This window comes from Lepidochelys olivacea (genome assembly GCF_965140295.1).
Source record: "Lepidochelys olivacea isolate rLepOli2 genome assembly, chromosome: 7".
Classification (NCBI taxonomy): domain Eukaryota; kingdom Metazoa; phylum Chordata; order Testudines; family Cheloniidae; genus Lepidochelys; species Lepidochelys olivacea.
This window is the reverse complement of record NC_140417.1, coordinates 75,914,049-75,929,591: the sequence shown is the minus strand read 5'-3', so window position 1 is coordinate 75,929,591 and position 15,543 is coordinate 75,914,049. Positions and strand designations below refer to the sequence as shown.

General features: G+C 40.0%; 1 protein-coding gene across 1 annotated transcript in view; it reads right to left on the bottom strand.

Annotated features, from left to right (window-relative positions):
* Nucleotides 1-10,333, bottom strand: part of BICC1 (BicC family RNA binding protein 1) — a 227,303-nt gene extending 216,970 nt beyond the window's left edge. The window contains exon 1 of the mRNA XM_084633781.1: nucleotides 10,059-10,333. Within this exon, the coding sequence (XP_084489907.1) occupies nucleotides 10,059-10,257 (199 nt within the window). The 5' untranslated portion in view covers nucleotides 10,258-10,333. The remainder of the gene's footprint in view (nucleotides 1-10,058) is intronic.
* Between the last annotated feature and the right edge of the window lie 5,210 nt (nucleotides 10,334-15,543).

Below are 15,543 nucleotides of genomic sequence, written 5' to 3'. Positions count from 1 at the left end.
CCCTTTTACATTCACAAACTTAAGCAAGTTCAGTGTTATGACCTAGTTTATTTTAAGAGGTATTTTTGTTTTAAGTATTGTACCAGTTCCTCCATGAAGCATGCACTCCTCAGCTGCGCCAATTGTACACCTGCACTCCAAGTGCACTCTTAAGAGGCATTAGTGGGATTTTTCCATGATCTGCACTGGCACTTCCATTGTCAGGTAAGGAGTAATTCCTGACCATCCAATGGGACAAAAGAGACCAAAAACCTGATGTGAGAGGCTCATCCACTCCACTTCCCAAGTCAGAAGTGACATGGGGAACTATTATGTAAGCACCTGTATTTCAAGATTCTCAGGAAATAGATTGTGTGCAAAAGTCCAAGAACCAAAAATCTAATGTGTACACATACCAATTTCTAAAACATGTAACCAACAACTTCAAGTATTTTACATCGTGTGTACCACTTGAGAACCAACTCAGCATATAGAAAACTGGATAATATACATTATACATACACAATCTATTTTCACAAATCTTCTGTAGGAATAGCTGTTCTCTGCTGCTATCATCACAGAGACCAAGAGCACCATGGTCATGAGTGTGCAGTGCTGCTATTGGGCCACGAAAGCGCATAGCTGATTCTCTTTTCCAGCCCAACATCCCATTCCTCACTTGAACACTCTAAGGTAAGCAACATCCAATGCCACTCACCCACCTCCAGCCTCCCACACTGACTAAGAGATAGACACCTCTACATTCCCTTGCGACCTACTCACCAGGCCTGACTCTTTCTACATACACACGGACACACACACCAGGATTATTTTTAAAAGTTGACAACCCTAACATAAGCATTATTGGACAATCTGGCACCACAATGCTGGCTGAATACTCAGATCCTTCACAGGAAGGATGAAAAAGGTGACAGTCACAGCACTACTGCTACCATCATGGCCACTTCCCTGTGCATTTAGCGATCTATTAAGATCACATCAGCAAGCAGGTGTTATCACACTAGAGCTGTGATGATGACAGTCACTTTTTAGAGATTCCCCTGTTGTTGTTGTTGTAAGTTGAACAGTGGTGTCTAAGGTCAAAGTTCCACTATACTCCATTGCCAAGTGAATAAGCATGTTACGTTTAAAATAAAAGAAGGTACTGCTGTTGATTGATTACTTCTGCCTTTACAAAAAAATACCTCCTGCAATTCCAACGAAGCCTCAATATAAAACCCAAACAGAAGGGTTTTTAGAACACATTATTGGGGAAAACATTCTATACTGACATTCTTTCCAAATGAAAACAAGATCATTGGTAAATCAGACCCACTTCATATAAATCAGTTATTCAAATCAATGCAGCACTGTATCTGGTCATTTTATTAACCCCACGTAAAATGGTCATCTTGATCTAAACTAGAAAAATTAACACCTGGGCATTACTATCAGATCTAACATGGAAGGAATGCTACTTTTATATAATATATTTCAGACTTCAAGAAACTAGCCAAGTGTTTAAGGGCCTGATCCAAAACCCATTGAAGTCAATGTAAAGATTGCTGCTGATTTCAATGGACTTTCGGTCCAGGGCCTGTAAGGGCCCTGATCCAGATGTCACACTGCATGTAAGAAGTTAATTATCCCACTAAAATAATTGTACATAGGGATCAAAATCAAAGTAATTACTGCATTCTAGTTCATTCTGTTCTATGAAACTTATAAATATACATCTCCCCTTTCAACTCATTCAACTGTTTCAACACAATCTAGTAGTTTTGCCCACTACAAATGTTCATAACTCCATGGCTTACACACAGGAGGTGGGAAACTTTGAAAAGGAAGGCTACTTCTCAAAGAAGCCACCTTTTAAGTTTGCACATTTAATCACACATATAATCACAATCCTGATACTACGTCAATTAACTGAATGCGACACACTCAGACTTTAGACAGCACATTAATTATGACTCTCACATATTGAGAGCTAGAAACTATTTTTTAATAAATTAAAATATTTCAGATATGATATTTAGAGGTACAGAGCATGCCCATCACTATTTTCTATGGTCAAGCATTTAAAGTGGATGTTTCACTATAGTTAAGACTCACTTCACAAATAATTCTACTACACAAAGATCTGAAAATAAGGAACAAGTATGTTTCACTGCTAAACAGCAGACAGGCACAAAGCCAAAGAGCCTGAAATAAGTACTCAAAACAGGGCATATTTTCCAATGGAGGTAAAGATTATAATATAACCAAAAGGAATGTGCAAGCCAGCAATACTTAACTCAGCAGTTCATGCCAAACCATGATAGCCTGTTGTACTACTTAAAAAACAGAGAAACTAGAGAAAGTGATATTATTACAATTGTTAACGGAATGCAAGAACATTTTTAAACGACAAGTCACCAAAACTCGTTTCATATAGATATAGGTATAGATATATAAAAATTATTTTATTTTATATTTTATTTTATTTTATAGAAAAATCTAGTAAGCCCATTTGGGATTTGAAAGCTAGAAAAATATTTAAAACCTTTTTGGCCACATGTATGTTAACACCAAAAGTAAATGCTTTTAGAAAGGTTCCAGTTACCACACTACTATGTCTTTATCCAGAAAACTTTTTATGCATTGGAAAGTAAAAACTACAAGAGTGAGAGGTTTTTAGTAGAAGAACTTTTTAAGCCTCTACAAAGAGAGATAGTATCTTGAATTTGATTCTTCTTAATGAGTTAGTGTGAGGTTCTCACTAGCAAAGACTATTACAGGGAAGACTGAGCCTTCTGCTCTGCACCCCTGCCCTCAACACTTGTATATTTGACATTTCAAATGTCACAACATTAAGTCAGTCAAATTCTAACTGCCCATGACTGAAATTACTAACATAGTACACCTTTCTTTATATTAAAGGATGGCAAAAATGTTCCTTTATACAGCATATTCTAGGTAGCAGATACCTATCATTATTATACATTTTTCTTAAGATTCTCATTGGTTTATGTGATAAATTTCTATCTTTGCCAATCACTGAAGCATCTTTGCACCTTATCTTAAAACAGTTCATTTCCAAATGAAAAATACTAAAAAGAAATTTTTAATAATCATTTTTATTGCACAATTTAAATCCAGCTTTTACAATATACATTTATAGATACTATACAATTTGCCAGCTCTACAAATACTATGACCTATAAAATCTGGCACCCACTATTCGAGTTTGATTGGCCAACAAAGCACCTACCTAGCACACGAACTACTAAACTCAGGTCTTGGATGAGTACTCTTCTGCTGTAAACCATGACTGTATTAAAGCAGAGGTTCTCAAACTGTGGTCCACAAGCTCCATTCATGTGGTTGCGCAGGCGTGGCTCCACTAACAAGGTGTTTGGACCTTGGAGAAGACGCACATATAAGGTGAGGTGGTGGCCTTTGGGGAAATAGAAGGTAATGGGAGAGGACAGTGGGGTGAGAAAAGGAGGTGGTGGGAATTTGGGGTGTGCAGGGCTGCAGCAGCCAGAGAAAGAGGCAACTTTCCCGAGCTCCAGGGCTGCGGCTGCCGGGGAGAGATGGCCCTCCTTCCCAGCCTCAGCTCTGCGGCTGCTGTGGCAGGGTAGAGATCCCCCCTCCTTCCCAGCCCCAGCTCAGAGGCTGCTGCGGTGGGGGAGAGAGGGCACATCCATCACATTAGACAGGTAAGACAACTGATATTAAAATATGAGTTGTGTGCTTTTATTTGTAGAACAAAAAAACGTTAATTATTATTAAGGGTTTTTTTATATAGCACTTTACAATAGTTAGCTAATGGTACAAACAGCATTTGGAAAGATCATTAAGTGGTCCGCCGAGACCCTCAGCAATTTTCAAGTGGTCCGTGAAAAAAAAAGTTCGAGAACCACTGAATTAAAGCATAAGGGCTGAGCACCAACACAGCTTTGCTGGGATTTTTGTAGTCTTAGTCTTTGTTCTCTTGGACATTCAATATTCCAGACAGCCAAACTTAAAGTATCACAGAAAAAATAAATAAAATCAAAATGGTAAAGGGAAAATTTATTAACAGATAATTCAGTATTATCCTGGCATCAGAACCAGACTCTGTTATAAGACTGTGGGTAGTATGAGAAGAAAACTTTCATACCTGTTTGTATAATTACTGAAAAGAGTGTATTTTCCTTATCCAATTACTGAAAGCTTTGCATGAAAGATAATTTGAGAATCAAAAACAAATATGGAAATGATCAAATACAGAATAACCAGGCCTTGTTTGAATTATTGCAGAAGTATATCAGACACAATCATCCACCAGCATAAATTCTGAACAAAGCAGTCTCAGGCATTTTATTTTCAGTAAAATATTAATTCAAAATGCAAAAGAAATATGATCATTAGACACTAACTTAGAAGCAACTTTATTAAGATGAACTGTTGAAAATATTAGAGCTACATAACTATTAAAGTTTTTGCTTTACCCCAGTCAGAAAAGACTGATATTTACTCTGGAGAAAGGTATTTCCAGTTTGTGAGCATTCATTCTTGCACGCAACAAACACTCTGTCAATCAGCCAGAGGATAAGCAATCAGATGAGAGGATCTAAGAAGAAAAACTGTGCCCATTGGGAGTTTGGAAAGAGGGAGGAGAATGAAAAAAAAGCTATGCAAAATTACCAAAAATTATTTGAGAGATCTGAAAAGACATTTCATATTAATTCTGAATGACATGTTATCATCAATGCCTAAAAATCAGTCAGTCAATAATGCCTTATCAATTACTTTTTACAAAGTCTGTATACAGTCAAATAAGGATTGCCTTTTTGAAAATTAATCAAGATAGACCACAATCTTGGGGAATCATCAGCATAGACAGGGACAAGTCATGTTCAACATTATACTAACTGGCCATGGGGACCAACTCAAAGAACCTCAACTACCTCAAGTCACGTTCTACCTCAACACAGTGTTCTATTGCAAGCAAACCCAAGGGGACCAATGGCAAATTTCTAGGGGCTTCAGGGTTCAAAGCTACAGTATTCTGCCTTTTCTGTACATGAGTACAAGGCAATGCACCAAACAGTGGCCTATCCAGACATAAAGTACTTCTGAACTGTTTCAACAGCAACACTGTTGACAACAAGGTGCATATTAAAAAGTGAGTATCTATTGGATCAAAAAGGAGTTCCGTCAAGTAGGACTGTGGCACAAAGGTGAGACCTTAAACATGAGAGGGTCTAGTTTTTGGTGTGTTTAGGTATTTTTGCTTGCTTGCGTTTTGTTTTTTAAAGAAGGTGGTAAATGGGATGTCTTGACAGAGACACATTCTAATATTTTCCCATACTGCAAGAGAGGAGAAGGAAAAATAAGTAGCATTATGATATCTACAGAATTTCCCTACTATACTTCTCTAAAAATGTAAATTTTTACTACTGTAATACTACAGTGTCAGACACATCATAAATATACAAAATATGTATATACTATATACCAATGGTTCTCAACCAGGGGTATGTGTACCCCTGGGGGTACTTAGAGGTCTTGCAGGGGGTACAATAACTCATCTAGATATTTGCCTCGTTTTATGCCAGACTACATAAAAAGCACTAGCGAAGTCAGTACAAACTACAATTTCATACAGACAATGACTTGTTTATACTGCTCTAGATACTATACACTGAAATGTAAGTATAATATTTATATTCCAATTGTTTTTTTATAATTATATGGTAAAAATGAGAAAGTAAGCAATTTTTCAGTAACAGTGTGCTGTGACGCTTTTGTATTTTTATGTCTAATTTTGTAAGCAAGTAGTTTTTAAGCAAGATGAAACTTGGGGGTAACGCAAGACAAATTAGACTGCTGAAAGAGGTACAGTAGTCTGGAAAGGTTAAGAACCATTGCTATATACCATGCACAGGTGTACAACATTCAAAACCTATTTTGAGGTATGACATAGAAAGCACATTAGACCTGTCATCGTATTAAAAAATGAGTAAGACACCTAATCTATTAATGTATGTTGGGGTTTGTTTGAGTTTTGTTTTTATTTATTTGTTTAATATTAAGGCCATCTTGTCTGTAGATCTATTCACAGCTGCTGCCTTATTCAGGCTACACTTTTTGGACAGCTTTCTGTACATTTTTGTAGTGCCCAGCTGTTATGATGATAGGCACACAAATTATTAAGAAAATCATTCCAAAATATTAATTTAATTGAGTGTTCACTAAGATTTAGTTTACAACAGCAACATCAAATGTATTATGAAAGATTTTCTTCCAATATGCCACTGCTGAAAGAATCATTGATATAGTGTTTGACTCCTTCTTCCTTTCTGCAAAAATAATCTGTCTAATGAGATTTGTTCACAGATCTACACTGAAAAATTTTCAACATAAAAAATCTGTACACTATGCTATGTAGAGTATATAGTAAAGTATGCATACAAAATAGAGTTTCACTAAATGTATATCATCATTAGGAGTACCAAGCAATAACACTGGACATAACAAAAAGGAAATCTGACCATATGAGCTATTTAATATGTTCCTATTGGGGTATTTCTAAGGCATTAGAGTAGTTCTGTTCCAAAGACCATTAGGAACCCTGGTAAGTTAAAGTTTATACTTTCACTGGATGGTCATCTCCAATACAAAAAAAAATAAAAAAATAAAGGCAATTCAATATTGTCTAGAAGCTGGATCATAGTCATGTGAACATAGATTTCTAGGTATTATTCCCAGCTCTACCGTTGACTTGCTGGGGCACTATGGCAAAGTCACTGTCTGTGTTTAACTTAATCATCTATAAAAGGAGCATAGCAGCATCCAGCAGGGTCAAGAGATTTTGTTCCTGTTTGTAAAGCTCTTTGAGATACTTCGGTGGAAGTGCTGTGAGTATAAACTGTCAATTTAAGATGTAACTTTATTCCATAGCATCTTTTCTGAATTTTTCCAACAAACTTAATTTTACCAATCTTCTATCTCTGATGGAAAAAGACTAATTTATTATTCTTGTCTCTTTATTCCATTTCCTAAGTCGTCTATTTTTTTCCTGCAACAATACCAATTTACTGGAAATTAATTCAATATGATGGAAGTCAGAGTTTTTACATTAAAAAAATCTTGTTCCTGTGAATTCAAAATACTATTGTTCAATACACTGCTGTGTGGGGGGATACAATTTAAACACTCTATGGCATGTGCATCCTAGGCTGAAATAACATACAATATCACAATTTTTTCTCTTAAGTTATACATATGCATTAACCACTGGATGACACAGCTATATAGTCAGTCTGGATTCTGTCTATGAGGTTTGTTTTACCCTCCCACACTTACCACCTCAGGCAGTAGAAAGACACAGGCTGTGGGATGAGGTAATGGAAGTTTATTTTACTGGTGGAGGAAAAGTGAAGAAAACCTTCAATTTTCCAATAGCACTTTTAACTTGTGACCTTTCTTCACGAATACCTCCTCTTTTGAGTGTCTATGTGCAATTTACAAAATTTAGTTTTAAGACATCTTTGATGAGCATTTAGAATTAATTCAGTTAGTTACAACAAAAAACTGTATGCTTCTCTGCACTCTTTATTACATAATGAGATTTCTCTACTAGTAACAAAATATTAACTGGTTAAAGATTAACCTACCCCCAAGAGAGAGAATCTCATTTGAAACAAATTCCAAACATTACAATCAGACAGTCATACCACAGTTTTTGGGCAGACAATCCAGTTTACCTAGTTACTTCATCTAGCATCCTCTCCCCCCGCTTCGGACCACCACCACTGGTCTTAAGAAATTTAAACAGAAGTTCCATGACAGTCATGATGAGTAAAACATTTTCAGGAAATTAACTGAACAATTTTAGCTGACAGATTCTTTAAAAAGCAAAAACAAAAAAACCCACACCTTTTATTTTTAGGACTTGGTTCACTACTGGCATAACTCTAGCTAAAATAAAATGTTTTCTCCAAAACATATAAAAAAAATTGTGCATTTACTTGGAATTCATTTCTTCCTTATCTCATCCTCAATCTCTACCATTTTTCCAACTTCAATTAATTATTTGAAATTACATAGTTCCAATTACATTGATTATAAACTATCATATTCAGGGAATGTGAATTATGGGACCAGATTTTGTTCTTCCATTTTGTTTTCCTGTTGTCAGATGATAATTTCTAACATTGCTTTAAATTACTGAGTGCACCTCCAAGTAATTCAGAAAGTAATAAAAAGCACTATGTTTACAGATTTAGAATGACTGCTCTCATGCACAAAAGCAAATATTTTCATTTGTGAAATAATACATAAATGATGAACAGCTATCAGTCTCCTGTTATGATTTTTGAAAAATGCAGCCTTAGCAGTCAAGTATACAGTATTTATACATCACACAATTATAAGTGGCCATAAAATTACGTGGCTTGTAGAGGCCATACTAAATGTATGCTAATAATGTACTCCAGTTCCTCCTCTCCACAAAAAAAAAAAAAAGCTAGATCAACTATCATGTGTCATTCTAAACATTTAAGAAAATAAAATGGCACTTTTAAAAAGTTCCATAATCGCTCTCATTCAATTCAAATATGCTTTATCCTCACTGAAATTTTAAAGGTAACAGTTTGCAACTCAGCTCCATTCTCACTGGAATAGAGTAAAAGGTATTAGAAAAGCTAAATAAATTACACAACTGTGAAGGATACCCTACCTGGTGTTACATCCACCTTTAAAACAATATTTTCTATTTATGTTAATACTTTTTCAAAACCTTTTTACTTAACTTTCACAGAGAGTGACATAATTCAAAACATGGTGGAACAAAACGCAAGAGATTTCATCACAAGAAACAATACAGACAAATGTATAACAAATCCTAACCCAAAAACACACATTGCTCAAATAAATTGGTTAGTCTCTAAGGTGCCACAAGTACTCCTTTTCTTTTTACTATTAGATGTATTATTTTAGTGATATGGTATGGATACCAGTTCAAAAAACTACACTGCAATACTCCTACTAAAATAGAAAAATATTAGAAAAATATATAGATTGACTTAGAATATAGTCATTATTTAAAGGACTCTGATATTCAAAAAAAACTCCAGAAATGGACTGTTTTCTTGGAATTCTGAACCCTTCCATTTTATGAAAGCTCACTTTGCTAAGTAGCAAAACACTGTCCTATTCCTGAAAAATCTGAAATGCTTTAGATGAGCTTAAAGCTCGTTTTTGTTTTTTTAAAGTATTTCCAGTAGCCCAGGAAATTCAAGATTACCTTGAAACCTATTACAACCTCTTTTACAGTTTTCACCGTAGAGCAAGGCTTTATTTCAATACCAGTGATGCTAATAGCGTTTACAGTTAGGATGCTGCTGGTGAAACCACAGAGCTGCGAAGTGATGTTAGGGGCAGAAGTTGACCCCTGTATTAGTAGTAACTGAGATTTTTACGAACTGAGGGTAACTTTTGCAAGAGGGTCGGATGAAAACACTAGAGCTCAGCCTCCACCGCTTTATGAAAGAATCCCTTCCCACCCCAAGAGGAGCTCGGTTTGCAAGCCCTGACATCTGCAGACAGCAGCGAGTTGATCCACATCTGGGACTGGAAGGGCTAGGGAACAGGAACGGGGAGGGGGTGGGGAGGACGAGTCAGAGTCAGCGCCAGGATATTTCAAGGGTTCTCTCTGGGGACTGTTCCTGACGCGGTCTCGGAGGGGCCGCTTTGAGGAGAAGCGCAGAACCTGGAACAGCCCAGCAGGAGCAGCCACGCTACGCCCCCCACCCCGGGGTCCAACAGCAAGTGCCCCGGCTCCTGGGGGGCCCTGCGGAGGCAGAGGCGAGTCCACAGCTGGACGCAGCCCTTCCCAGCAAGAGGGGCAGGCCCCGGGACAGCGGCTCCGCCAGGGGAGAGAGCAGCCGCCGCTCGCCAGGGGGACGGTGGAGGGGACGCGGCTCCCCCAGCGCCGCCAGCCCCCGCCCCTTCGCCCCGCGAGCCCGGCAGCCGGAGACAGCGCTCCCCTCCCGCGGCCCCAGCGCCGGCCCCGGCCCAGGGGCTCCCCCGCGCACCCCGCTCACCTTGCAGCATGGCCTCCAGTTTCTTCCTGTCCACCCGGAATCGCTCCTCGCCCCACTCGGGGCTGCGCAGGGGCCGCGGGCCGGCCGAGTCCTCCTCGGAGCCGGGCAGCGGGGAGTCGGCGCTCCGCTCGCTGTTGGAGCCCGGGTCGGAGAGCGGCTGCGGCAGGTAGCCGCTCAGCGGGTCGCACTGCGCCGCCATGGCGCGGCCGGGCGGCCCCCGCCTCTGCTCCGAGCCCCACTCGGCCGCTTCCCCGCGGGACGCTATCTGCCCCCACAGCCGCCCCCCCGCCTCATCCCAGCCGCTGCCTGCCAGAGTCCCGGCCCCGGCGCCGCTGCCTGCGCCCGCCTCTGCCTCCGGCTCCCCGCCGAGTGCGCCAGTCCCCGGGCCGGCCGCGGCTCTGCGGCGCCCCCACCCCGCCCGCAGTCCGCACAGCGCCTCCGCCTCCATTGGGCAGCCCGCGGCCCGCCGGGAGGGGCAGGGGATATCCCCGTGCCGGGGGAGGGGGCAGGGGATCCCGGGGGAGGGAGACCCCCCCCGGCATGGGGGTGGAGTGAGCCTGGCGGGGCCGGGATCGCGGTGAGGCGCACCCAGCACTGGCCACTGGGAGCCCCAGCGCCTCTTGGGAGCGCGGGGGGTCACCCCATCATCGGGGGCAGGAGATCCCCATCCCAGAGAGACCCCATTACCATGGGGGGCGTGGGGAACACGCTATAATGGGAGCACGGGATCTTCAACCCCAGGGAAGACACCCCATCGTTGAGGCAGAGAGATCCTTATCCTGGGGGGCACCCTTCATGGGGTGGGGGATCCCGGTCAGGGGGATCACCATCCCAGAGGGAGAACCCCATCATTAGAGCAGGGGGATCCTTATCCTGCATGGGAGACACACCCCATCATGGGGCAGAGGGATCCCCATTCTCTTGGGGTGGGTAGTCTACCATGGAGAGTAGAGTGAGCCTCCCCCCAGGGGAAGACACTTCATCCTGGGGCAGGGGGACCCCCAACCCGAGGGAAGACACCCCCTCATAAGGCAGATAGATCCCCAACCCTGGGTGCACTCCATCATGGGGATCCTTATCTTAAGGTGGACACTCCACAATGGACATAGAGGGATCCCTGTTGGGGGAGAAAAGAACCCATAATGAGAGTATGGACGATTCCCATCTCAGTGGGGAGATAGCCCATCAGGAGGGCACAGGGATCCCCATCCTGGAGGGAGACACCTGTGGCAGGGCTGCAAAGGGATCTTCATCTGAGGAGGAGGGGCAGGAGGATCCCAGCAAAAGTGGAGACACTCCATTATTAGGAAAGAGGAGATCTATATCCCCACCTGCTGAGATGCCTTATCATAGGGGCAAGCAAAAATAGGATATCTCCAGAGAAGTCAGTGAATAGGATTAGAAGCACAGGGTGTGGGGACTATACGTCAATACAATGATTGCAGGATTGGGGCCACAGGCTTCTCAAACAGTAAGCACACACTTAAAATGTTTGTAGGATCAGGGCTTATATGACTATATCTTTTAGGAAAAAGAAGAAAAAGAGCAGATATAATAAGATGATATAAAATTATAAACCGTGAAAAGGTCAACTGCCTGATCTCAATCTGCTCCAAAATACAAAAAAATTAAGTAATAATGTAATTAAAGGGATGTCACTTTAAAATTGGCCCCCAATCTAAACTTTTAAAACCTAAGCTCCATAAAAAATGTTCTTACATTACATTTGCAGTTTTGAAAACCCAAACAATGCAGAAGGTGTAACAAACAAACACCCTGAAATTGTCTTCACTGATTTTTCATTGTTGAAACTGAGAGAAGCGCAAAAAGTAAATAAAATGTATTAGTAGTGGGACATAAACTAAATTTTTAAATGCCTTTCACTTTTGATACTCTAACTTGTAGTAATATAAGTTAAGAAAAGTGTTTGTTTACAACACATGGGACATAGCAGGTGATGCAAATTAGCATAACTCCAGCTAAGAAACTGGCCCAGGATTTTTAAATTCAACATATCTCTTTAAGAGAATAACTTATCAAAGTTCAGTAAAATAATATGCATTTATATGCATAAGAATGTATCTGTGGTTACACTAGTTAGGATTAAAAAAAATAAGATTTATCAATCCTCAGACTTCAAGGCACAACTGATTGCCATCTAGATCAAGGAAAAAAGCTATACAATAATATACTCAGGGCTTGTCTACATGGAAAAGTTAGAACAGTAATAGGTAAACTGATTTAGTTTATGTCTTTTTGGAAGCAGTTTAACCAAAATGGGAAAAAAGCCATTCTTATTCTAGAATAAAAGTGTCCACACAGGGAGTTATACTGGTATAACTACAGAGATTTACCTATATTGGTATAATTATAGTAGTATAACTGGAAACATTTCCCATGTTGACAAGCCTTCAGCTGATGTATCTGCCCTCCCACAATGTGTATTGTGGACTCAATTCATTATATATCAGCAGGAGGAGAGAATGGATGACTTAAAATACTTTTCTGTCTTTTACATCTATGATTCAATGATATGATGGGAGATCATCACTGTGGTAATTGGCAATCATCAGTTGTAGATGCTGATGCTTTAAGATCTGACAGTAACTTCTGAAACCACCGAGTGTGAAGTTTTGCTATATTGATTGTTGTCCTTTAATGGTCTAGAGGACACTAATAGTGTTCTAGAGTGGTCCCTTTCTTTCTTATCTGAAGCATCCCATAGTGTGGTTCTGGGCATTTATGCCCTTGTTGCATCATGTCTGAAGGCTTGTCTACATGTAAAAGTTATTCCAGAAAAAAGTAGGGAGTGAAATTAATGTGAAATAGCTATTCTGGAATAATTCCACTTATAGACAAGCTCTGACACAAAGTGTATTCTGTCTGGGGCAGGACTGTTTTCTTTTACTTGTTTGTACAGGACATAATAGGGCCCTGATCCTTAAATTGGCTTCGTAGATGCTTGCATATAATAAATAATATATAATTACAATCAAAATAAACAATAATGCTAACAGTAATTCATAACTGCTCTTAGGTATCTCTGGTATGGAGTTCCTCAAGCCTCGGTTTTGCTACAGGTATGAGGAAGCATTAATGGAGATAGTAAGGCAATTGGGGCAATAGTGTCTTCAGTATGCAGATGAAACATAGCTCAAGTCATTTCCATCATATCTGGATAGTGCAGTGCCTATGCTTACATCACTGCAAGGCCGAGATTTAGACTGACAAAAGTAAACTGAAAGATGATCATTGCTGGGACGTGGGGAGAAAGATTTTGAGCTTTTGGCAGGGATAGTTCCGCTTCAGTTAATGGTGGTTTGCCTTTTCTCAAGGAGTGTACAGTTTAGGGGCTCTTCTTGACCCTTATCTCTTGCTGGAATCTTAGGTGCTGCCAATGCCAAAGAGTACCATATTTTATCTTGAACTCTGCAATGTTTGCAATCCTTCCTTTCAGTTTCGGACCTCATCATTGCAGTCCAGACCTTTGTGACTTCTAAATTGAATTACTATAATGCACTTTACAATAGTCTTCAAGGCAAGCTCAGAAGTTACAACTGATTTAGAAAGTGATTGCTCACCTGTTATCCACTGTTAGCTGTAATAAATGTGGAAAGTCACTTCTTCAGGAGCTGCATTTGTGTTCTAGTTGTCTCCAGGTGTGATTCAAGGTGTTGACTTTGATTTATAAAGCTCCACATGGGTTGGATTCTGGCTACTTGGGACACTACTTGTTTCCCCAGGCGCCATCCTGGCAGTATGTCTTTTAGAGCACTTAAGATTTAACATTTATTAAACATCCAGGTAGCAAAACATCAACTCTAGCACTTAAGTCCCAGTGATTTGACAGCATCTGAAACCCATCAGGACACAGTGTGATGCCCATATCTCTTACCAAGAATTTGCTTGTAGGATAGTTTGGAAGGATATTCATTGGAGAGGGAAATATCATTTTACTTCATGGTCAAGAGTCATACATTTTATGGTTGTATTCAGTACGCATTCAGAGAGGTAAAAAAAGGCATAAGGCATATTTTATAAATTAGTATAAATAAAGGGAAGTGATCAGTGTAGTTCTGATGTTACCCAAATCCCACTCTGTACCACACATGGGGAAGGGGTCAGTGCTCACATCAAATCAGCTTGAAGTTGAAAGGACTCTGATATTCTATCCCAGGTCATCAGCAGCCAAAGTAGATTCAATTTTTAGCTGCTATAGAGGCCGGGATATGCCTAGACGTACAGGTAGGCAATATGGGCCTGATTTTCAGAGTGAAATGTGTCTGTAATTCCTCTTGAAGTGAATGGCAGTTATGGTTGCTTAGCACCTCTGAAAGTTAGGCATATAGGTATTTTTACCCTGTCTGCCCCTGCTCCACAGAATTCATCCATAAGCTGGTGAAATGTGTAGTCCAAGATTCTCAATGTAGGAGTTCACCACCCTTGCATTTTCTCAAATCTTTCATCTAGAGTCAAGGAGCACTCCTACTTTTCCACATATCTGGCTATGGTACATATCATGCAGCATATTGTACAGCAGTATTTTTTTCATCAGCCATATAAACAATAAAAGAGATTATGGGTCTTTTTGAAAATGATTTATCCAATTTAGTTCCTAACCATTTCCCTTAAATTGGAAATAAACCCCCTTCATGATGTGGTTTTCTACTAAAAATACAAAGAAGACCCTTTGCTTCTTTATTTAAGGCCATGTAAATTGGCAAAAAACCCAAAACCCACCCAGTTTTGGTTATTACAATTTGTACTGATTATATATACAGCATAGTGTCATGCACTGTATAAAAGATTCTATTTCTCCCATATATTTCAACAGAGAGATAAAATGTAAGTTACAGAGAGAACTTAATCTAAGTAGAAAACCACATTCTTAATGGTTAAAACAATATTATATGTGGATACAACTGGGGAGAATGGGGGGAAGTTGGCAGATATTGGATCTGATGGCTAGAGAGAACATCAGTTGAAGTTGACTTTGGCACACAACTTATGCTGGCCATTTTTGTGTGGCTAGTAGCTTGATCAAAGAAAAGAATAACAGGATCTTTCTCATTTTGGCATATTGCTCCTATTTTCCTACATTCTTTCCTCCCTTTTTTCATTCTACTCTCTTTTCCTTACCACTTATATACATAATAGCTACACATCTCAGAAAAGCATAGCTATATAGATAAATAAAAGGGACCTTTGACATAGCTTTAATTTGACCTAACCTATATTGAAAGTCTATTGCATGATACACAAATGGGGGTGAAATGGATACCATGAAGGAAAAATTAAGCAGGATCCATGAATCCTGAGATATGATCTGAATCTCATGGAGCCACAAAATTTGGATCCATAGGGGATCACTGCTAGAGAGTGTTTGGGTCCAGTACTAGGCCTGAGGAAGGATTGGCAGGGCAGTGAGAACTACTAAATAGTGGATTTATGGCCTGTCTCATGGCAGCAGCTGCACTGTGAAGCA